Here is a 24,608-nt window from a genome sequence, read left to right on the forward strand (position 1 = left end):
CCCCCCCCCCCCCCCCCCCCCCAGTTTGAAGATGGATTAGACTTAGCGACTCACTCACAAAGAACAGCATAGGGAAAGGCAAAGAATAGTAACTTTACAGTGGAGAAACCTAGCAATGCAACCTTAACCAAATGATCAGGTTACCATTACCAGGTATGTCATGCTGAGATCAGATAACCCCTGATATGTTGGGACATGAAGGGTACTTCAAAATAAGTCAAACAGAAAAAGACAAATAACATATGATTTCACTTGTACATGGAGGATAAACAAACAAACACATAGATAAGGAGAACAGATTGGGGTCACCAGAGGGGAAGGGGGTGGGGGCAGGGCAAAAGGGGCACATATGTATGGTGACAGATAAAAACTCGTCTATTGGTGGTGAACATGACGCAGTCTATACAGAAACTGAAATATAATAATGTACACTTGAAATGTATACAACGGTAAGTCAACATGATCCAAATAAGATAATTTTTTAAAAGAGAAAGGTACTCCATCTCTGTAGTATTCTCTAAGAACTCACAACTCCAGTCTAACTATGAGTAAAACAACAGACAAAGCCAGATTGGGAGATATTCTACAGGATACCTGGCCAGTATTCCTCAAGACCATCAAGGTCATGGAAAAACAAATAAAAGGAAAGACTGAGAAACTGTTACAGACCAGAGGAAACTGGTGAGACACGCCACCTCAATGTAATGTGATGTCCTGGATAGATCCTGAAATAGAAAGCCCAGAGTCTAGGTAATCGCAGTGAAGCAATATCCGTTTCTTTGACAAAGGTACCATGGTAATACATGGTGAGGGGTATAGAGGAACTCCCAGTAGTATCTTTTGCAACTTTTTTGTAAATTTAAAATTATTCCAAAATAAAAAGTTTTTAAAAAATTCAATGATGGATACCAGATGATACACTTACAAGACCGTCTTAAGACTGAAGGAAGGGAGTTTGCAGATATCTGGCCAGATCACCAAACATGGGCATTCAGTATTTACATGTTTCATAGGTTTAAACAGCTTGCCATCATAGCAGTCTCCTGTACTAGTAGACAGGATAAAAGCAAATTGAATGATTAATTATGTTTTCTTCCCATAATCTTTCTGTGATATTTATCAGTGTTGTCAACTCTATATTTGAAAGTGAGAAAGTGAGTTGGAGGGTGGTAGTGTGTGCACTTAAGTGAGAACTATGCATAGAAGAGGTCGGCTGCTCTGAGCCTGTCTTTTGGACCCGCAGATTGAGGAGCGGTGTGACAGTAGTGTGTCTTTAACAACAGCAACCACAACAATCATAGCTACCACTTCTAGAGAGTACGCTAATGTGCCAGACTTTTCACCGGGCATTTCATGTACAAGGTTACATCTTACCCTCAGCACTCTATGAGGTTGCAATCATATTCTCATCTTAGAGATGAAAGATTTGGTCATCAGAGAAATTAATTACTTTGTCAACGTTGCAGCTGAGATTCAAACACAAGCATTTCTGACTTCTACTAAGTCAGTAAACAAAGGACAAGGAAATTCCATTAAGGCAATTGCCTAGGGCATAATCCTAACATCACTTGTCTTTACCAGAGAATAATATACTGAGATATTCTATATTGTATAGACATACATTATAAACATCCCAATAATATCCATTATGCTGCTATAATGTATGTAAAAGGGTTGAACACTAAATTTGATATACAACAAGTGTTAGTCCCCTCCTACCTTTGTAGGCTACATCTGTTTTCAATTAGTTCCAAACTGGATTTTGCTCTTGTGGTTTAGGCCCTAGACTGGTATTAACTATCATGACAATTCAAAAGTGCAGAGTAAGTTAATGTCCGAAGTAAAATTTAACTAGTTTACATGGGATAGAGTTAAATCTTGCCTAGTATCAAGTTATTCTAGATATAAAACTATATGTCATATCTATGAAACTCTTTTGAAGTTAGAAATACGACAGATTTTCAAAAATGGATTACCCCTCGCTTACACTATATGATTACATGCTTTATTAAGGACTCATTTACATACTTCATTCAGGTTACGGGAGCAAGTTTTTATCATTATTATAGATTTACTTTAAGAATTTTTTCTTTTTAAAGATTTTATCCCCAAAGCCACCCGGTACATAGTTGTGTATTCTTAGATGTGGGTCCTTCTAATTGTGGCATGTGGGATGCCACCTCAGCGTGGCTCGATGAGTGGTGCCATGTCCGCGCCCAGGATTTGAGCCAACGAAACACTGGGTTGCCTGCAGCGGAGCACATGAACTTAACCACTCGGCCACGGGGCTGGCCTCAAGAATTTTTTTTTAACATAGCCACTTTCTCTTTATGTTCTGCTCTTAAGTTGAATAGACTTTCCTCTCCTCGACATCATAACCATTATCTTGAGGCTTAGTAATTCATAAATCCAGTGAAAAAGACATTATTTTAAGTAAGTCTGGAATTTACCAGCAAGAGCTGAGAGAGGGACTGGCAAAGACTAACTCTTTTCATGCTATTATTTTAGGGGGAATGCCCCCCATGTGTGTTGGGGCTAAATGGAAGGGAGATGGGAAGCATTTGAAAGAGTATAGTCACCTTTCTCTATGCTAAAATAAGCAAGGCAATTAAATGGACTGCCATCCTGTAATTATCAAGGAGTCCTGCCTTACAGACGGAAGCAGGGCTTTGTTAGACAACAAACATTCAAGCTTTACTCCAATATGAATAATGATCCAGACACGTGAGCAAGATTCTATTAAACAGTGATGGCAAACAGCCACATGCTGCCTGGATGAATCATTTGGTGTACAACCAAGCAAGGGAACTAATTTTTTAAACCCTGTAACAGTCCTGCTCTAGTTTAGACTTTGAATGTTGACAATAAGTGAATGACCTAAGAGGATGCACTCCTTTTATTCTTCTGGGATGCAGGTCAGAGTGCATTCTCAGAATCTCTTTTATCTAGATGTGGTTCTAAGCCTTTAGTTAATACTTCCGAAATAACATATCTATTTTGGCATGCACATCACATACAATTTGAACTGGTTTTTGCCTTTGTACTCAACTTGAGCCCTGCCAGCCTTCCCCTGAATCTGTTGTCAGTTACAAGGCAGAGCCAGGCAAAGAGAGTAAGAACAAATCTATAAACCCGAAGGACAAACTTTCCTGAGCAAGCACAGGAAGAAGCACCAGCACCATATAACAAAAGTAAAATGACTCAGTTAGCCACTTTTACTTCTAATGAATATGTCGTCTTCTTCAAACCCAAATCTTTAGAATGAGAAAACTCTTGGGTCCCAAAGACACGGCTGAATTTATTGGACATATACCCAGTCACCCTCCCCAATTTGATATAAGAAGTTTCCTCTCATAGAAGTTTTATCACATAAGATATGATGAGTAAAGCACTCGCCAGGAAATGTCAGCTTCTTGTAAAAACTCAAATCCCAATTACCTCTGGCAATGGTGGGCACATAATGCCACAGAAAAGATAGAACAGGTAATTGAAATCCACAGATAAGCCTCAAATCTCTTTCAGCCAAAAACTTCAAATGCTTCCCCCCTCCCAGATGACTTTCTTCAGACTTGATGGTAAGCTGCAAAATGCTACTAACTTGAGATCCAGTCTCTTTTTTTACTTTTCAAAATTGTAAGCTATTTGTTCAGAAGTTTGAAAGAGAGAAAGCATAAAACACTATTCTTTATAATTAGTGGCCTCTAAAAGTCAGTTTAATTTACATTGTAGCTACCTCTCCCTTTGCAAGCATATATGTCCATCACTTATGGGTTAAATTAGATTCTGTGCCGGTCTGTCACTTATAATCTCATTTACATTAGAAAATATAATCTGTCATTTACAGAAAGAGAAATGCAGAGGTTCAGGGAACTGTCCCTCTTCCACCTCAAACTTTCCTACTAAGGAAATGGGAGTGAAGGACAGAGTGAGAAGGCTGGGGAGAAACTAACAGGCATTGATGTTTAAGAAAAAGAACCAAAAGGCTTGAGGAAGCTGAAGCAGCAGAGAAAATGTCTGAGAAAGCAGACGTTTCCCACAGAATTCCCTGGGAGATTCAGTGACCCGGCTACCAGGGAAATGGATCCTTGCTCACTGCCACTGCCTGATGTGAAAGTTCCTGCACCCACCCCTGAGACTTCTGGATTTCAGGATTTCCATCCATTAAACCCCACTCCAGGTCACAGGTTCAGGAATCAGAGCTTGGAAGTCATTATCCCAAGAATGCATCCCCTACTCCAATCCTGCCAGTTCTTGCTATTTGGATCTTCTACAGCTCCAGGCAGGTCCACACCTGGAGCCAGTTGGTGGTTTTAGTTCATAAATCTCTGGTTCTGTAGAAAACTCCTTTCTTCCTGTTGGCATCTCTGCCTGTGCCTTTGGACACTGGCCCTCATCGTCTCTGACTTTATTGTACTTGACTATTGGCCCCCACAATTACAAGGAAGCACAGAACCCTAATATCTAACACACTTGTGGCTTTAACATCTTCTGGCTTACTTTACCCATTATATATTATGATATAGGCAGGGATCTAAAATAGTGACTTGAATATAAAAAGTGCCCAATAAATACTGAAAAACAAGGTGAACTAAAAATTAGTTATACATTTAAAGAAGCATATGGAACATATGAACACTGAGAAGCAATTCATATGTTGACTCAATTTAAGATTTCAGAAACAATGGTGCCTCATCATCAATTAATCACTTTATCATTACATTTTTTGACATCATATAATCACATAACAGCTAGAAGCGTTAGGCATGTCTTCACGGATAATTTTGTCACATCTGCATGAAGAATGAGGACAGTATTTGGTAACGCAGGCTCCAGGAAGATACCTGTGCTGTCTCAAGAGTTTTCTAGATGTTACTATACCATGTGGTATCACCAACTTTCTGCTTTATCATTTTAGGTAAACCTGAGACTAAAATGGTTAATAAACCAAGAGACCCTAACATGGCCATCTTCAGCATAATAATTTTATGTTGCTGCTTTCCTTTTCCAGTTCCAACTTCTTCAGCCCATATATCATCACAAGGCGTTCATATGTTACTATGTTTCCCTTCATTTCTCTAACCACGGTTTTCAAACACATGATGAATCTATCCATCAAACCAAGAAGGACCAAGAAGCTGAAGACAGGCTGATGTGATCAAGTAGACACTTTCAACTTACAAGCTTCCCGGAGTTTCTCTTTGTCATAGTGGAATCCTTCATAGTCTTGTAAACCGATTTTGTTCACCCGGATCCTCAGGCGGTCTGGGACAGACTGGGGACTGCAAAACAAGAACCAAGTAGTCAGACACAAAGGAGAGAGTGGAACTGGGGGCCACATGCACCTGGAGGGGCTAGAGGCAATATCATCTCTTCATGCTTAGAAGAAAAAGTTCACATTCAAACCAGTATCGTGAGTTCTTTACCAGCAATTATCAGAAGAACACTTCTCCAGAAACCTCAAGTTTCTGGAATTTAGGTAAGAACACATAAATAAGCAGAAAACGCCTTTAGAGACCACTCATCTCATATTTGGTATCAACTTACTAAAAATTCTAATAAGATCATGTGTTCAGTTCCACAATAAATTAGACGCAGCTAATCTGAAATAGTGAGAAGTGGCACAGAGCTTTAAAGAACTGCTCTAGGTAAAATATGCCCATAACAGCCCAACGTGGCAGCTTGACCCACAAAAGAGACAGAAAAACCATAAAAAGCAGACTAAGATCCACAAAGCATAGGACTGAGACGGAAACAGTTCTACTTGCCTCAACAGCCCCTGAGAGCAGCTCTCAGTCAAAGCACACTACAATAAAGTCCTCTGACGGTGCCTCTAAGCAACTCAAAATGAAGAAAAAATTTTTTAATATGTATAATGTACTTTCCTTAGAAAGGGAATAAAGTATGTAATTCATTGTAAAAGAATTCAATCCAAACAAGTTCAGGATACATATTAAACAAAAGGAGTAGTGCCAAACTTTCTGAAGCACCCTGTTCTCCCTCAGAATGTCTTTACCTGGATTCCTTGGTTGTTCTTAAGTAATATTTTTAAAATAGCTTAATCATGGGCATTAGTCGAGTGAAACAATTTTCATCAGCAGCACTATGGATCAATACAGGTCTTCAATATATTAATATAACACAATGTCTACTTGTCCTTGAATATTATCTTTTACTTAGATTTCATTGGTTTAGAGAATTTTCTCAAATAGAGGATTGCTTCTCCTTTCTTATATTATGGGATAAAGGTCATCATTGACTAAAGTAGAAAGAATACCATTATGCTTCAATTTATTTCTGTAAAGGAAGGAAAGAAAGAAAATAAAGAGAGAAGAAGAAGAAGGAAAAAAAGGGAAGAAGTGAAGGAGGGAAGAAGGAGAGAGGAGGGAAGGCAAAAGGAAAAAAAGGCAAAAGAGGGATGGAAGGAGGAAGTGATACTTTTAAAATATTGTCAGGATACTGCTACCCCCACCTCAAACACACACATGCATTTAATTTCAGTGCAACTTTGGAAGAGGGAGAGAAAAATAATTTAATTTCATCCCCTTGTCTAAAATCTCATTTTAGGGCAAAATAGAGTAACTCCCTCCATGTAGATTCCTAGTCTACTCATCTCCAATATAACACATGCATATCCAACTATAGATACATATGTGCACACCCATACATAGTTCTCTCCCCACCTCTATACACACACTGAGAGAGACTGAGATATAATCGCACAAATTCTAAAGAGAGATGCTGAACACATAAAAAAGTCTGAGGTTCACTGGGTTAAAAACTAAGCCAATACAAAACCACGAGGTGGATATTTCTGAGGGAAAGCTGAGCAGATTCAATAGTTGCACTGGTCCATTCAGTCAAGGTATATTTGTTGGGTGTCTACTTGGTATTGGAGATTGTGCCAGACATTGAACAGGCATTGATAAATAAAATGGACGTAAGTAGTTAACCTGTGATGGGAGATATGGTTGGACAGCATATTTGTAAATTAGTGGCACAGATTTTAAGTATCACACATACCTACACCATCATTTACAGATAGGGAAACTGAGGTTCAGAAAGGTAAAGTGATTTAATGGTCACATAGCTACTAAGTGGCAGAGCTGGGAGCAGAGCCTTGGACTCCTCACTCATTGGTTTCATGCTCCTTCTATTATATGAAGCCAAAAATCCCATGGATTTGACAGCAAAGTCATGGAGCATGGACTAAAAGAGTGAGATGATCTTTATGTGGTGTTCAGATTATTCTTTATCAATAAATAATGGACAAGGGGATGGCTAAGTAAACTGCGGTACATTCAAACAAGAGAACATTGGGCAAATATTACAAATGAGTGTGTAGATCTACATTTATTTAGAGAGAAGTCTGACTACGACATATTGTTAAGTGAAAACAAGTCACGGAAAATTACGTATGGCATAATCTCCTTCATGTAAATTGTGGAATTTAGGAGTTTATATACATAGAGAAGTGTCTGGAGAAAATGTTCAACAAGCTGTTCCAAGGAGTTATCTCTACATGATGGGATTTGGGTTTACTTTACACTGAGTATCATCATTTTTAAAAAAATAATCTAATTATTTTAAAAGTATGTCAATACGTAAATGACAACTCAGGACAAGAGTAAAAATAAGAATTATAGAAAAGAGTGTTAACTATTAGATGTGAGTGGATAGGAAATAATTTAAGGGATTAACAGAGTGGCCATACAATATTCGTACCAAATGCGTGTCTCCAAATTAAGAGGGGTCTGAACTCTTTACTTTCAAGTTCACCCCAGCGAACTACAAAGAGTGTAATTTGCAAATATCTTCCTTCAAGAATAGCAGATAAGAGGGAAGCTAGAACTACAGAATGTGGTGGCCCATCATACTCTGTAACGGGAGATGAGGAGGACAGATGTTGAAAGACCTCCACCTAAACAACTGTTGAGACAACAGTAGATCAAACAGCAGTGAGCTCTAGTGTTCTCCAGTGGGCTGGAGGTATCAAAGCTGAGACCTGGGTGCAGCAGTAGCTGTGGAGTGGGAAATAGCATTCAGAGAATGACTGCAGACCAGTCATTGTACTCCTTCTCCAGGGAGCTCCCCATCAGCTAACCAGTATGTACCACCTTTCTCAAAATCCATCAGTGCCTGCTCCCTGTCCACATGCTTCTACTTCCCAGTTTCTCATCTATGCCTGTTGATTCCAGCCACACACCATTACCTCCCATCAATCTTCCTGACTTACAGGTGGTTCACCATGGACATACCACAGGAACTGTTATGTAAATAGAACTTTCAGGATCCCAAATGAATTCACATATTCTCTCTCTTCATCTCTAGAGTAACCAGCTAAGCAAGATGAAAAGAAAATGGAGACTCTCACTAACCCCTTGTCATTTTCTCCCATCCACCTCTCTACACATTCACTCTCTCACTCTCAGCTCCCATTTTCTCGCAACAATCTACAATGCATCCCTCTTTGCCACTAGCAGCAGCTTACTTAAACCCGCTGTTCTGACTAGGGTACCTGGTGTTCGGGCCTGCTGTCAAATGTTGCCACACATGAGGCCCATCAGCAAATTTTAGGGCACTCAATCAGAGGGTCCATGACGGAAAACACCTTTGAATTATTCTGGGCCCTGGTGTAAACAGTAGGCATGGGAGGCAGCTCAGCAAAGTGGTTAAGAGCTCAGACTCTAAGTCGGATTGCCTGGATTTGGAGTAAAGTTCTTCCTATTACAGGTTAATCAGGAAACTCTGTGCTTCAGTTTCCCTCATAGATAAAGTGGGGATAATCATAGCATCTACCTCATATGGATATTATGAGAATTAAATGAGTCAATACAGGTGATGTGCTTAGAAAAAGGCCCGGCACATTGTAAGTATTCAAGAGATATCAGCTATTATCAGCTTAATTACTATTCTGAAAATTGCTCTCCTAGATAAAGTTCTGCTAACGTACAATAGCATCTGCTGCCGCCAGGTATTGAAAGAATTTTAGGGCATATACAGGAACCTCCCTAGACACTTCTGAGAAGCTGCTGGGCTTCTTCTGAGAGGAAATTGTCTAGCCTGGCTGGTGTCATGATTCTCCTGGATCTTCTCCCATCTGGTATTTTACAGGCCAAATGATGACATGAAAACAGACAACTAGAACATGGGGGAGTGTACACTGAGATTAAATGAAAGCCAAGTAATTCAATTGTGTCCCTTTGTGTCATAACGTATTAGTGTCCCATTAAAGGCTGGCTGGAGGTGGAGGATGACAAAGCTGAACCCTTGGAGTCTGGGGAATAGCACTGCTATTAGTTTTCTAAAATTAAATTTTGCTAAGAAATTTAGTAGAGCATAGAAGAGACTAACAACCTGGGTAAAAATGAATTTGCGTCCGTGCCAACATCCACCAGAAGCTACTCCTAAATTGATTTCAGCTCTATATTAGAGGTTCTAAACCTGACTTCCATGGAACCTTTCAAGTTCCTAAAAGAGACTCAGCAATCTGTGAACTCCCTTTGAAATCGAGGCAGTGACCTCAATCTGTCACCTTCTAATTTTCTTGGAAATGTCAAGATTGAGCTCCTCTAAAAGCCCAGGATGACTTTCTCAAGAACCATAACAAGAGCACCTCTCACTAAAGTCACGCAGATGGGCCACCACAATCTCCAGACCATAGCTTCCCTCATCCATGTTACGCACACCTGTTACCCTGAGATGTTCAGAAGGGGGCGAAGGGGAGGAGTGCCATTAAGGCAACTCCCTGAACACTCACTGCTATCCAACTTCCACCTAATTCTCATTACTCTCTGCTCTCCAGTAGGTTCTGCCAAGAGTTTGGGGGTTTGGTTTTTTTTTTTAATTATTCTTGGCTCTTCAAAGACTTTCAATCCATCAGAGTCAAATTTCCCTCTATGCCTTTAAACTTCTTCATTTTTTCAATCAATTTCTTTACTAAACACTGCTTCTCTCAGACTGCTAGCGGACGCCTCTCATTCGAATCCCCTGCACATAATATTAAGACAACATACCACAGCACATAAAGCAGTATGTAGAGTCAGAAAAACCTTAGTTCTAATCTGAACTCTGTCAGTTAACATGTGGTTAATGTTGAGAACTCTGGAGTTAATTCCCTGAGTCATTTTCTCGCCTGAAAATGGGACTGACAATAGGAATGTAGTGAGCACCAAATGAGAAGATACATGTAAGGCATTAGCACATTCCCGGTAAGTAGTAGGTGTTCAAAAATAATATATTGTTGTTGTTACTATTAATAGCATCCTGACGCTTCTTCAACTTCCACAAGCCCTACATTTTTTTTATTCAGTCATGGATTACAACATCATAGCAGAAGCTGGAGTCGCAGCTCTAAAGAGCAGTTAGTAGATCTCAAACCTTGGCAGGATGAGAGTCTGTCAACATGGGTAGGGAGACAAGATTCAGAGTTACACAGTCACCTATAGTCTGTTGGGCGAGAAAGCAAGTGGGGACTGCTGGATGAGAATGTTTGCAAGATATTCTACTTAAAGATACTGAGAATATAAATCCTAATTCATGTTACAGAGGAGGCCCTTAAAGTTATATAATTATTCTACATTTTGTACCTTGTAAATATACTGTTTTCATTAACATTTCCTAAATGGTTCAGTGTAAGACCTGCCCCTTAAAAACACTATGTAGACTCCGATTTTTATGACAAATTACAATTTAACCAGGCATTCGTTACTCACATATAAAGAGTTTTCCTTTGCAAAGTAGAAAAACATCACAACTCTGTCTGCCTTTCTCCCTTGAGGCCTGATTTAATAATAATAGAAATAAGTTGCTTTGATTTCTTTCAAGCAATGTAAATGTGAGATTCTACCCAATCATAACTTAGATATAATAAAGTATATTTCTAACTCATCTTTAGTAGAATTCACTTGAATTGGCCCTAATTTTATGAAATGGACTTTGATTAAAATATTAATTTCTAGTGTGAATTCATGGCATAAAAGACTATTTCTTCCTCCTCTTTGCAGCTCCAATACCCAAAATAGAGCCTGGTCTGTGTTGTTTATAATACCTGTTTTTGAATAAATGAATGAAAAGCAAGGAAGAGTCAGATTTCTCTGGGACTATGCAAGGCCCTGAGGCCTTAGCACAGCTTGGCATCAGAGTGTCTCTGAGCTGCTCACTAGTGGCTTTTCTCTTTGTGAGCCCCCGGCAAACCCTGATTTGGCTGTCCATTTCTGTCCTTTTTCTACCTAGCTCTCTAGACCTGGAGGTAAATCCATACTGGATTATGCTGTCTCACTCCCTTGCATTTTATCTCCAGAGGGATCTGCACAAAAAGAAAGAGGAAGGAATATACAAAGGGTAGATGTCTCTGCCTGAAAGGTATGCAATCCATTTCAAGACTGCCTGTTCCTCAACTAAATAACAGTCAACCAGAAACATCTACTACCACATCCTTTCATCAGCTATCAAGCTGGGCCTTATTTAAATATAATTATACTTAGTTTCCTTTAGTAACTTCCTAGAAATTGCTGCAATTTATCCTGGGATATTTTGAAACTGCCACTGACAATAATCTACCCCAAAACACACCCAAATGGGCCTTTTTACACTGAACAGTAAAACCAAATTGAATCGAGGCGTTTGAACAGATTTAAAATGGATTTCTGACACCTGCCAAATTCAGACAGAATAATTCAGTTATCTTCTGCCTAGAGTAGAGAACAATGCCTCAAGAATCTGAAATAAATTGTAAAGGTGTTTTTGAATTTGGAACCAAGGATAAACCAAAATCACATTAGCAGGAGTCAATCATGAGCTCCCACCGCCCAACATGTTTTTCTAGAGAAAGTACCTTTAAAGGTGGTTAGTGCTTTTTTGACAGAAGTTGAGCAAGTTGTCAGCTTCTTAAGGATCCATTTAGGAGGTGGTTGATATGTCATAGCTTACAAATTATTTTAGACAGCTATCCCTCCCAATCTCCAACAAGAGCATGGAATTAAAACATTACAGGGTTGGGAGAGATTATAGATGTCATATAATTCGATATTTGCTATTCCGTCTGATTCAACATTCCTCTACGCCTCCATCTTCAAATGATGGCTCAGTCTCTGCCTGATCCTCACCCAGTAGTGAGGTACAGAACAGAGGTGCCCTATTCTTTGTTTCGACTGCGCTAAGCATTTGTAAATTCTTCTTAAAGAACCTAAATCTCTCTCTCCATATTTTCTTTTCATAGCCCTTTCTTCTACTGTTTGGGTCAGAATTGGGTTTTAAGTCACTGAGATAATTCGCCACAGACACTAACGGCAAAAGAAGGTAAACCTTAAGTACCCGAACTAGACACATATCAAAAACGTTTGCTGACTTCATGGCTAACAGATTAAAAATAGACTATAAGTACCACATAGCAAAGAATTTTTATGCCATTGGCCGAAACAAAACAATTTAAAATTTTTCTGAAGATTTTCAAGTACACATTGAAATGCACATTTTCATGCTTCCATTGAATTTTGTAACAAATTTTATGCTTCTGAAATTGTAATAAATGAATATGCAATCGAGTGAAATTAGCATGTGGTTATTATAAACTGTCTCTTCTGCTAGATATCATGTTCTTGGCATTTAAACAAGCAAAGATGAAGAACTAGTAGTGGCTTCACTTGGTGGCATTGCAAGCAGATTTGACAGGTATAGCAGTTTCATCATTTCTGCTTTAAAGGAAAAGCAACAGGCCAACAGTTTTGATCAACACTTCAAATTCCCCTGACCACCCATTTCTTTTTGTGGCAGTGAATGTCATAGCTGTTATTGACTCCATCATCCAATTCTGAGACTTTCATGTGAAACCACATCATATATACCTAATGTTACAACATCTGGGTACCAGAGTTACAGATTTATTTTTTAAGTCGTAGACGCTCAAACTTCCCTCTACATAAGATCACACAGTCTCTTCACTTTCTCCTTTCCTTGAGTACATGCACATTAAATTCAATTCTCAATTCTCACCCTAACTGCCCCTTCAGCAGCATTCCACATCGTGGTTAACTCCCTGCTCCTTGAAGCATTTTTCTCCTGGATTTCAGTTCAAAACACTTCCCTGATTTCCCAACTAAACTGCCAACTGCTCCTTTCTTTCCCCTGACATTCATCCTCCTTTAAATGTCGTTCAGATATGTATGCTTCTCTACCCGTTCCACTAAAACCCCACAGACCAAGCTACTATCATTTTGCATCTTAGACTGATCGCAGCAGACTGAGCAGTCAGTGTGAAATGTAAATGTGGTCATGACATGATGATTTTCTTCCCCCAGTAAATCATGAGCTCTTGAGGACAGGATGCCCAGCTATATATATGTATCTATCTATGTGTTAAGCTACTGCTTTCCATATGGACTTGCTAATTTTGCAATGAGAAAAACTATTTTTCATGACAACCGACTACATTCTACATCCCGCCTAATCATGCATGATATGTAATGTGCATCATTGGCCAGAATGGGGACCACTCAGCAGAATTTGCTTCAAAGGAAAAACCAGTTCCCATTGCTAAAACCAACAAACAAATAATCTCAGTGCTCAGGCATCACATTTTTCCTGTGCTACCCTCATGTATGGAGTTGATTCTCTGGCTTGCCTTTGATTAATATGAACGGAGAAGAATTTCCACTTGTGATTAGACATCAACTATAGTTTTAAATCTCGTGAGAGTCTCCTGCCTTAATATTTGCTGAATTGGCATCTGGGGATGACAACCTTTCAGAAAAGTCTTTAGAACTGGAGTTTTAGACCTTAAGTTCCCACTCACACTCTTTTCATACTATTTTATGCTTAAGAAGCATAAAACTTGGACAAATATCATGATGAAAGGCAAAGGAAGCAAATACCACAGGAAATAAAGAGGGCTGGAAATTAGACATAGAGGGGACATGGATTTTTGTAGTAGAGTTCTACAAACTCAAACTGCTGAGATGAAGAACAGTTAAGAACAATTGGAATGGGAATAAGAACTCAAGCCTTATCTTTCATCACACCAGGGCAGAATTATTTCCACTTTATAAAGTAAGTCCACCTAATGGAGGTTTCCTGGCTATTAAAAATGACTAAAGATTCTATCATAAAATACTAATATGTTTTAGTACCATAGCCTGCAATGGCATGGAGAATTCTTTTGCTGTTCTGACTGTAAAGAAGACCATTAATCACTATTTCCAATAGAGTAAGGAAATGGTTCACTGGGCTTGAACCAATGAGACATAATAGGATAATGTTCCTTTCGAGTCATCTAAACCACTTCAGATCTCATACGCTTAGGGGGAAAAGACATTTTTTCCTTCAGGTTTGAATTTCTATATACCAAACAAAGGGAAAACCTTACGTTTATTTGCTATTTAAATGCTAAAAATCTTCACTCGGGTTTGCAGTCACTAGCTGTTGTAATATCCTGTTCTTATTTGCAACTTGACAAAGAAACTGACTTTCTTTGCTGCAAAGGAGTGTGGAGCAAGTGTTGGGATTTGCATAGTTTAAAAAACGTCATTTCACAGAAGAAAACACTTGCGGCCTTTCACATATCACGAAGGACACTGAAATTAGGCTTACAACTACTAGGACTTTTGCTCATCTTCTAGTAACCCTACACACTTGGATGAATCAAATGGTGGTATTTGAGTGGGTGTCTGTGTAACATTAAAACAATATTTTTACCAAAAAAACTCCCTAGAGCACATGTAATTTTTAAATATTTAACACTTATTTCACCTATAAGCCTACAGAAAAAAGTCAAGAATCTAGAATTTTTTTATATGTAAAAAATAACCAAAGCAGTAGCCAAAAATACATGCAGCAATAATGCAGTGAAAATAAATATGGAAATCTTTTAAGGTGGAGAAACGTTGTAAGCCCAATTCGTTTGAGAAAGGATTGAATGCATGAATTACAAGATGTGTTCCTGTTGAAAAGCTACTGGACAAATTGTGTGGAAGTAGTTCTGCTTCCCTCGGAAACAGGCTCAGTAAGGAGAAGATTCCATGTTTGGTTTTATATCAAGAAAATAAAAAGTATTGGCCTGACAATAAATGGCATTACATAAGAAACATTTCCGTAAATGGTTTCAGCTTTCTATATACACATTTTATAAAAGGGCACATATACTTTCCCAAAACCTGGGTACTAGCGAAACACTATTTGCAAAATCATTTTTTCTTACTAGGTAATCAGTATTGTACTGTGTTACATTTTGACTCATTTTTTCCCTCCTGGTTGGCAATGGCTCGCCAAGGTCTGAGATACTCAGTGGTGCTACATTTGGCTCCGGAGAGAGAGAGATGGCATCACAACCCTCCTATTCATCAACCTACAGCTGGTGGAAAGCTAAGCCCCCCACTTGTAGCACAGATGTGTTCCCACTACCCCAGGTTTCTTTGTCAGAAATCCAAGAAGAAATCCAAGAATCAGAGTCCTCCAAACCCGACTCTCTTTCCAACTCAGCAAATGCAGCCAATTAGGCGAGAACTCTTTGTCACCATTCTCTAACACCTGATCCAATTACCAAGGTGCTTTTTTGTCTGGAACCATTCTTCTTGTCTGTGTAAGAATGGACAGAACAATGACATATTGCTAGAACAGAACCTGTAAAAATCATACAATTCTATCACTACAATTGCCAACCAACAAAAACAACTTTTGTAAAATTTGATAATAAAACTTGAGAAAAATTTTCCTTAAGATAACCTTTAATGGTAGACTAACAAATAAATTAGATGATGAAGAACAAACACAAAATAAACAATTAAAATATAGTTAATATTTTAGTGCTACCAATACTGAAAAGAAAATAAGCAGAGAGAGAAGGAAAAGAATCATTTTTGCTGAGACTGTCATAACAGAATGTGAAAATAATTCGGGGTACTTTGGCTTGCCCCATTTATTGCTCTCCTTTCACTTAACCATATTACAGTAATCAGCTGTCTATCGAAGGCAGCATCCTAACATTTCATAAGCCAAGAACCTTTCTTCAAGGAAACACGTGCTTGTCTCACTTTGCCTGGGCAAAAAATGCTGTCAGACCACAAGATTTATTTACGACCCAATTAAGGAACATAAATCACCCCTCTTGAGAGCAGTAGAGTCTAAATGATTAATTAAGAAAAATAAAATAATTATAGTTCTCTGTAATAAAAAGCTGAAAAGCTTTGGCCTTTTTGTACCATTTCTAATTCTTCCAACGCCACTTTCATTTTAGTCAAATATCTTAGCTACAGCTTTGGAACTTGCTGAACTCATTTTTAGAATTTCATTTTCTGACACAAAATGTGTTGATGAGTTCTGGGGATTAATTAAATCTAGCATCAACAAGTATTTTCTTTTTATGCCTTTAAAAGTGTACTCTCTTTTCATATCATGTAAGTGTTTCAAGGTATTATGACAGACTAGGAAAACTCAATTGCATTGGTATAATTAAATTGAAATTCTCCTACAAAGAAATGTGCATTGCAATTTATGACCACCTCAGCAAAGCAATCCAAAATAAATACCCTCTTGGAATGCTCAAAACAAACGTCTACATTTCTTTGTTATTGGTATGTTCTTCCTACTCTATGGCGGAATATGATATCAGTTATTATTACAGTACTGGAGTAAAAACTGAAATGCTTCTTTTTTCTCTCTGAGCACAGTAAATCTGTTAATAACGTTGCAGTTGTAATGGTTTATCTAAAGATATCAATGACTACTTTCCAAAAGTATTAAGCTTTTTTTTTCCCCTGGGTGGAGAGTCCATCTGTAAACAGATCTTTTATTCACAAAGCCTAGCAAAATTACTTCTTTCCTTTTGTATTTATAGTCTGTATTTCTATAATTGCTTTTATTATAATAATGCTTTAGGAATTCAGATCTGAACAAAAATTTAAAGTTCATATTGTTCAACCACCTTATTTTACAGAAAACAAATTTGGGTCCAGAGAGGTCAACAACCGTATTGTACCCACATAATTTATACTGACAATCTCCTATAAATAAAAGAGCAACGTCCTTCAGCTCCCCTATACCATTTAACAAAAATGATTTTAGAGGCCGGCCTTGTGGCATAGTGGTTAAGTTCATGTGCTCTGCTTCGGCAGCCCAGGGTTTGCCAGTTCAGATCCCAGACACAGACCTATACGCCACTCATCAAGCCATGCTGTAGTGGCGTCCCACATACAAAGTAGGGGAAGATAGGCACAGATGTTAGCTCAAAGCCAATCTTCCTCACAAAAAAAAAAAAAAGATTTTAAAGAATTAAGCTATCAACATGAGTAATATACACAAAGCTTAGCCTTCACACAGTGGTGACAGGAAAGAAACTAAAATTCAATCAAATTTATCTAGTATGATGTTGTTATGAGCTGGGTTGCGTCCTCCAAAAATTCATATGCTGAAGTTCTAACCTCACCTCAGAATATGACTGTATCTGGAAACAGGGTCTTTAAAGAGGAATTAAGTTAAAATGAGGTCATATAGGTGGACCCTAATCCAGTCTGTCTGGTGTCCTTATAAGAAGAGATTAGGACACAGATGCACATAGAGGGAAGACCATGTGAAGACACAAAGAGAAGAGGGCCATCTAGAAGCCAAGGAGAGAGATCTTAGAAGACATCAACCTTGCCAGCACCTTGATCTCAGACTTCTAACCTCCGGAACCGTGAGGAAAGAGATGTCTGTTGTGTAAGCCAGTCAGTCTGTGGTGCTTTGTTATGGCAGCCCTAGCAAGCTAATCCAGATGCCCACCGAAAAGATGCACTAAGTGAACCAGGACATTTTGTTTTATTACTCAGGCTATTGTTTATAAAAAGACACACAATAGAAGAATGAGAGGAATCCAATTTTTCACTTTCCAAAATTCCAACCTGGCTTGGAAACCTCTGCTGGTTTGACGTCACTGCTCAGGATACTCAGACCCAAATTTCCACTTCACCTTCTAAAAGTCAAAGTACGTAGAATGATCTAAAAAAGTTATTGTTGTGTTTATTGAAGTAATGGGACTTCAAAAGTCATATTTTTTAATTTTTATTTTGACTTTTTAAAATTTTAAAAATATGTTTTACCCCTGAAGCTGACCTTGCAGTGGCCTCCTTATGCCCTGCATCTCACGCCAACACCCGAGTAAACATTCGCTTCAATTTAGAAGTGACCTTCTACCACACGAGACGTGCCGACTCGTAAGACTGTTGCCACACCTACGCAGACATGAATAATTCATCTCTAAAAATAAATGTTAAAAGCAACAAGATATAATTTTAAATGTTGAGGGAGTCCTAAATGTATTATGCCTTTACATAACCGTACCAGCTGCTGCGATCTGTGTTTACCTCGGCTAAGAGAAGAGCACAGGTGCCATCCATCCACTGTAGATGCGAGCATGACCCCTCCCAATAAGCCTCGTTTGCAGACCAAACACCATCACTAATGATTCTAAAAGGCTCTCCAAGTTCTTCAGCTGAACTAGAATTTATTTTTAACTGGGGTTTATCATTCTGACATTTTTCTTCTACCACTTGAACTGCAAACCTGTAATCCCAAAGATTCACACATTTGAAACACTCAAAATTGAATTCTAAGTTATTATTCATCCAAGTTTTCTTAAAAAAGGAGAGAAGTTTACATCATGCGATTTTATTAAAATATGTAAATCATATACCTGAAAATAAACACACACATACACAGGAAAATGATCAGAGGTTAAACTGAAAGCAGAGTTCAGTGCCTTAAATGCTATCATCAAAGCAGATAGCCCTGGGCGATAATATTATCACTTTATGGCATATGATCTCAAGCAAGTTTCCTAACATTTCTTATTCTGTCTTGTCACCTATGGAATGGGAATAATAGCAATTGTTATTGTTATCACATACTGCTATTAGGTTGTTAAGTGGGATCAAAACTCAAGGTGCTCAGCATAATATCAGGCACATATTACCTCCTGGGCTAAATTTAAAAACTCCACTTGGATTCTTGCTGAGAACAAGGTAAGACATTAGTTAAGTGTACCAAGGTAATACAGGGCCTGGCCTCCCTGATCAATACTAGGGATAAAGGATGACCCTGTCATGTCCCATGGCAAGTCTTGCCTACTTCATGTCTTAGATCCCTTTGGGACAGATTTTCGTAGTCTGAGGTCATGCCCTGAATTTTAGCATAACTTTAGACCTATAATCCATAAATCAGAATCTGGACTGATTTCTTTTTTCTTTTTTTCTTAAAGATTGGCACCTGAGCTAACATCTGTTGCCAATCTTTTTTTTTCTTCTTTTTTTTCCCCAAAGCCCCCCAGTACATAGTTGTATATTCTAGTTGTGAGTGCCTCTGGAGTGCTATGTGGGATGCTGCCTCAGCATGGCTTGATGAGCGGTGCCATGTCTGAGCCCAGGATCCGAATCGGTGAAACCCCGGGCTGCCGAAGCAGAGCGTGTGAACTTAACCACTCAGCCATGGGGCCAGCCCCTGGACACATTTCTGCCTAGACATGAATGAAAAATTCTTCTGGAAGCTCATCTGGCCCAGAAGTGCTATTCACCCTGAGGTTCTCATGAAGGTTTGTGTGTTAGCCACCAATAGCTTAATTCATTCTGAGGCAAACCATGTCTGATGGATCTTCTTGGCTACTTTAGAAGTAAATCTCATAGTTTACAAAGGCATACATGTAAATTTCTACTTTGGCAATGTTTTTGCTACTCCCTGATAGACTCCAGAGTATGGTAGAGTAGAGTTTATAGAAAGAAGAAAGGAAAAGAGAAAGGGTTCTGAATAAAGCAGGAGTCTTATTTTCTAACTAAAAGGCCAGTATTAAATAAACAAAATGAACAGACCTCTTATAGCATATTACAGATTTTCAAGAAAATGTAAAAACAAAATCTTTAATGTGACTAGTTGGAGAACAGAATTACAGAATTTTAGAAGGGTCTTCAAAGGATCCTCTACTTCCCTGGCCAGAGGCATGCAAACGTTAAACTACCTATGACAAAGTTATGTTTTCTTCAGTCACCAAGATTGAAGATTCTCAGCTCTATCTTAGTAGTTTCTCAATAAGAAAATTCTTAAACTCAACTCAGAACCATAAAAAAAAAAGACATATCAAAAATACTTCTCTTTCTCTTAGTAAAACTCCCTTTCTTCTTGAAACAAAAATCAGTTTACTTTCATCCTTTACCAAGAAGCTTTCATTTATCAAAAGCAATTTTAGAATGTTGAATCATATTCAGCTTGTAGTCAAATATGACAATTCATACTTTTTTCATGGATCTGTGTCTAACTCTGCCTTCCCCAAGGGTAACAAAGGAATCTACACAATTCAGCATTGCGAAACATCTTGTTTATATTTAAATGGTAACTGCTGTGTCAGATGGCATATTTAGGCTACAGTTCAAAATACACTGATCTCTCTGCAGAGCTGTTTTGCCTAGTTTAGCTATGACACTCAGAGTAACTGCAGTGGGTAAGAAGAGGATAGAGTATGATAGCCCTCTAGTTCTGGGTAAGGTGGGCAAGCACACCCATTCTTTCCCAATGAATGCAGCTATAAAACCTGGACAGAATTCATAAAGCAGCTATTTGAGAACTCTGAAAAGTAAATGATAGCAGCAGACTGGGAAAGAAGACCAGAATTTAAAATACCATCAAACTGGTGATGAGCTCTCCACTCCTTTTCCTTCCAGTAAACCCTGGTGTGGACTCTAGGCAGCAGAAAGCCTGAAACAGACAACAGTCGCAGGCAGAGAAAGCTCTAAGAAAGCCCTTGAGCTCTGGTTTGAGGGAAGGAAAGGGACTCTGAATGCTCAGAGAAATTCAAGGAAATCTCCTTTTTTTGTTATACTTTTTCCCCTTCTGTTTTCTTACACCCCAGTAAGCAGGCAATTTTGTCATGCTGGCAGCAGCAATGACAAAGGCCTTCAGGTGCTTAAAAATGTAAGGGAAGAGAACCTTCCTTTGTGATTAGAGGAGCTGTGATCCCAAGAGGATGGGATAAAGCTATATTGCTTCTTTTTCTCTTTCTGCCATATTATTGCTTGATACTGGACATGAACACCATTGCAGAAAGTATGCAGGAGAGCAAGGTAACTAAAGTCTTAACTTTCTGGCTGAAAGACCAAAAAAGGGAGCCCCAGGAAACTGGAAAGTACTGGGAATGACAACAGCAAAGGAGGTGCTCAGGAAACCAACTCTATAAAGGTGTTGATGAACTCTTGGGTTCATCTTTAGCTTGCAAATGTGTGAATCCGACCATAAACATCATACCATAGACTTTAGGATATGAACTACAGAGTAGGCTTTCCATCCAAATCTCATACTGCAGCTTGGTGGTACATAAACCAGATGGATATGAATAGTACTGCAAAGGCTTTGAAAACAACACTGTAGCCACAACCCTCAGAAGGTGAGTCAGAACGTGTGACCTGAATTCAACTGAGTCAATTGCCTGCTAAAACAAATAAATAATTAAGCTTCCACTTTAAAGAACTAGAAAAAGAAGAGAAAAATAAACCCAAAGAAAGTAGAAAGAAGGAAATAATAAATATAAGGACAGATATCAATGAAAGTGGAAACAGAAAAACAACAGAAAAATCAATGAAACTAAAAGCAGCTGATTCTTCAAAAAAAATCAATAAAATTGATAAACTTCTACTAAGATTGACATAGAAGAAAAGAGAGAAGAGGAAAATATCAGGAATAAAGGGCACTATCACTATAGAACTCACACAATTCTACACACATTAATCAACAATTTAGATGAAATGGACCAATTCCTCAAAAACTTCAAAAGACTACAAAAAAACTAAAACTCACCCAGGATAAAATAGATAACCCATGTAGTCCTTTAACTTCTAAAGAAACCAGACTTAGAGCTAAAAAGGGAAAAAAGAAATTTTGAGGCCCATGTGGTTTCACTGGCAAATTCTAACAAACATTAAAAAAACAAATAATTCCAATTCTCAGTAATCTTTCCCAGATGTCTTCATAAAAATACTTCAACAAATAAATGTACAACTAATAATCGTACTTCATGGTGAAAGATGAAATGATTTTCCTCTAATATTAGAAGGAAAGCAAGGCTGTCCATTCTCAACACTCTTATTCAACATCATTCTAGAAATCCCAGCCAATGCAATAAGACAAAAGAAAGAAAAGGCATACGAATTGGGAAGAAAGAAATAGAACTATTCCTATTCACAGACAACAGGCGTGACTATGTATAAAATTCTAAGAATTCTACCAAATTCCTAGAACTAAAAAGTGAACTTAGTAAGTCCAAAGGATACAAGGTCAACACATAAAAATTCATCACAGTTCTATATACTAGCAAATGACCAACTGGAAACCAACTTTTTAAAAACTAGCATTTAAAATAGCTCCTCTAAATGGGCACAAATCCATCAAGGCATTTATAAGATCTGTATGTTGAAAAATACAAAACAATCATGCACAAAATAAATAAATGGAGAAACATACAGTATTCATGGATTGGAAAGCTCAGTATACGAAAGATGTCTATATTCCCCAAATCAATCTAAAAATTCAATGCAAATCCTGTCAAAGTCCCAGTAAGATTCTTGGAGACACAGGCAAGCTGATTCTAAAATTTATATGGAAAGACAAAGGAACTGAATAGCCAAGACAATTTGGAAAATGAAGAATAAAATTGGGAGAAAATAAATAAACTTTAAGATTTTAAAAGTACAATAATCAAAAGAACATGGCATTGACAAAAGGACAAATACATAGATTAGATTAACAGGACAGAATAGAGTCCAGAAATTGATATCTATCAATCCAAATATATCCATCTCTATATCCACTTCTCTATCTATAGCCAATTGATTTTTTTATAAAGATGTGAAGGCAATTCAGTGGAAAAAGTCTTTTAAACAAATGGTGCTGAAACCACTGAACATCTGTATGCAAAAAGAAAAAAATATTAACCTCAACCTAAACCTCACATCTTTTACAAAAATTAACTCAAAACAAATCATAGACCTAAATGCAAAATGTACAACTATAAAACATCTAGAAGAAAACAAAGGAGAAAATATTCATGACTTGGGATTAAACAAAGAATTCTCGAGGGGGCTGGTCCCATGGCCGAGTGGTTAAAGTTCTGCATGCTCCACTTCAGTGGCCTGGGTTCACAGGTTTGGATCCCGGATGTGGACCTACTCCACCCATCAGCCATGCTATGGAGGCATCCCACACACATAAAATGGAGGAAGACTGGCACAGATGTCAGCTCAGGGCTAATCTTCCTCACAAAAGAAAAAAAAGAAAAAAAGAATTCTTGAACATAACACCAAAAGCACAACTCTATAAAGACAAAATTGATAATTCAGACTTTGTCAAAAGTTGAAACTTTTGCTCTACAAAAGATACTGTTAAGAAAATGAAAAGACAAGATATATACTGAGAGAAAATATTTGCAAAGCACATGTCTAACAAAAGACTTGGATGTAGAATATATGACAGATCCTTAAAACTCAACAGGAAGAAAACAAACAGCCCCCTAAATGGGCAAAAGATTTGAAAAGATGCTTCACCAAGGAGTATATGATAGAAGGCAAATAATCACATGAAAAAACACTCATGTTAGAATGATTAAATGATTAAACTTTCAAAATGCTGACAATACCAAATGCTGGCAGGGATGTGGAACAACTGGAACTCTCATCCATTGCTGGTGGAAACGCAAAGTGGTACAACCATTCTGGAGAAGAGTTTGTCAGTTTCTCATGCACTTAAACATACACTTCCATATGACCCAGGAATCCCATTCCTAGGTGTTTAACCCAGAAAAATGAAAACTTATGTTTACACAAAACCTGTTCACCAATGTTCATAACAGGTCTATTCATAATTTCCCCAAACTGGAAATAACCCAGCTGTCCTTCAACAGGTAAACGGGTAAATAAATAGAAATATCCATATAATGGAATACTACTCAGCAACACAAAGGAACAAATGATTGATAGGTGCAACAACTTTGATAAGTCTCAAACATGTTATGGTCAGTTAGGAAAACCAGTTGAGAGGGTTATGTATTGGATACGTATTGGCATCCAAAGCAACATTAATGTGATTTTTAAAGGTTGCTGAATATAGCAAATAGCAGCATGAGAATGGGTCAAAGCTAAGTTACCATAATACATAAAGACACAATATTCACTGTTGTGCTTAGATTTTTCTCTATGCTCCTTGCTCTATGTGACAGCGTTTTGTGACCTAATTTTAAAAATACTCTAATTTAATAAATTTTTACTACATAAATATTTCATCAGTTATATACAGATATAAAATCTATAAATGTAATACTTAATATATCACATATAGATATAAAATATTTTAGATGAATATTCAGGTTTTAAAGTGGCCATGCCTACGTGTTCTGCCTATTGTACCCTATCAAAATAAACACAACAAACTGACCTTACGACAGTGTACACATCCGGAATAAGAAAAAAAGAGCCTCATTTAAGTTATATGACTAAAACGCAAACACATCAAAACTTAAACAGTGAAATATGACAAAGACCACATGCACTTTTTTTTTTTTTTTTAAAGATTTTATTTTTTCCCTTTTTCTCCCCAAAGCCCCCCGGTACATA

At 37.9% G+C, this 24,608-nt stretch overlaps 1 protein-coding gene across 2 annotated transcripts in view; it reads right to left on the reverse strand.

Moving 5' to 3' along the window:
• DGKI (diacylglycerol kinase iota) overlaps nucleotides 1-24,608 on the reverse strand; it is a 424,575-nt gene that overhangs the window by 107,184 nt on the left and 292,783 nt on the right. For both annotated transcript variants that reach the window (XM_046669970.1, XM_046669971.1), the window contains exon 21: nucleotides 5,179-5,279. In XM_046669970.1, coding sequence (XP_046525926.1) covers nucleotides 5,179-5,279 — 101 coding nt within the window. The remainder of the gene's footprint in view (nucleotides 1-5,178; nucleotides 5,280-24,608) is intronic.

The sequence above is a fragment of the Equus quagga genome, chromosome 8, assembly GCF_021613505.1.
Source record: "Equus quagga isolate Etosha38 chromosome 8, UCLA_HA_Equagga_1.0, whole genome shotgun sequence".
Lineage (NCBI taxonomy): Eukaryota > Metazoa > Chordata > Mammalia > Perissodactyla > Equidae > Equus > Equus quagga.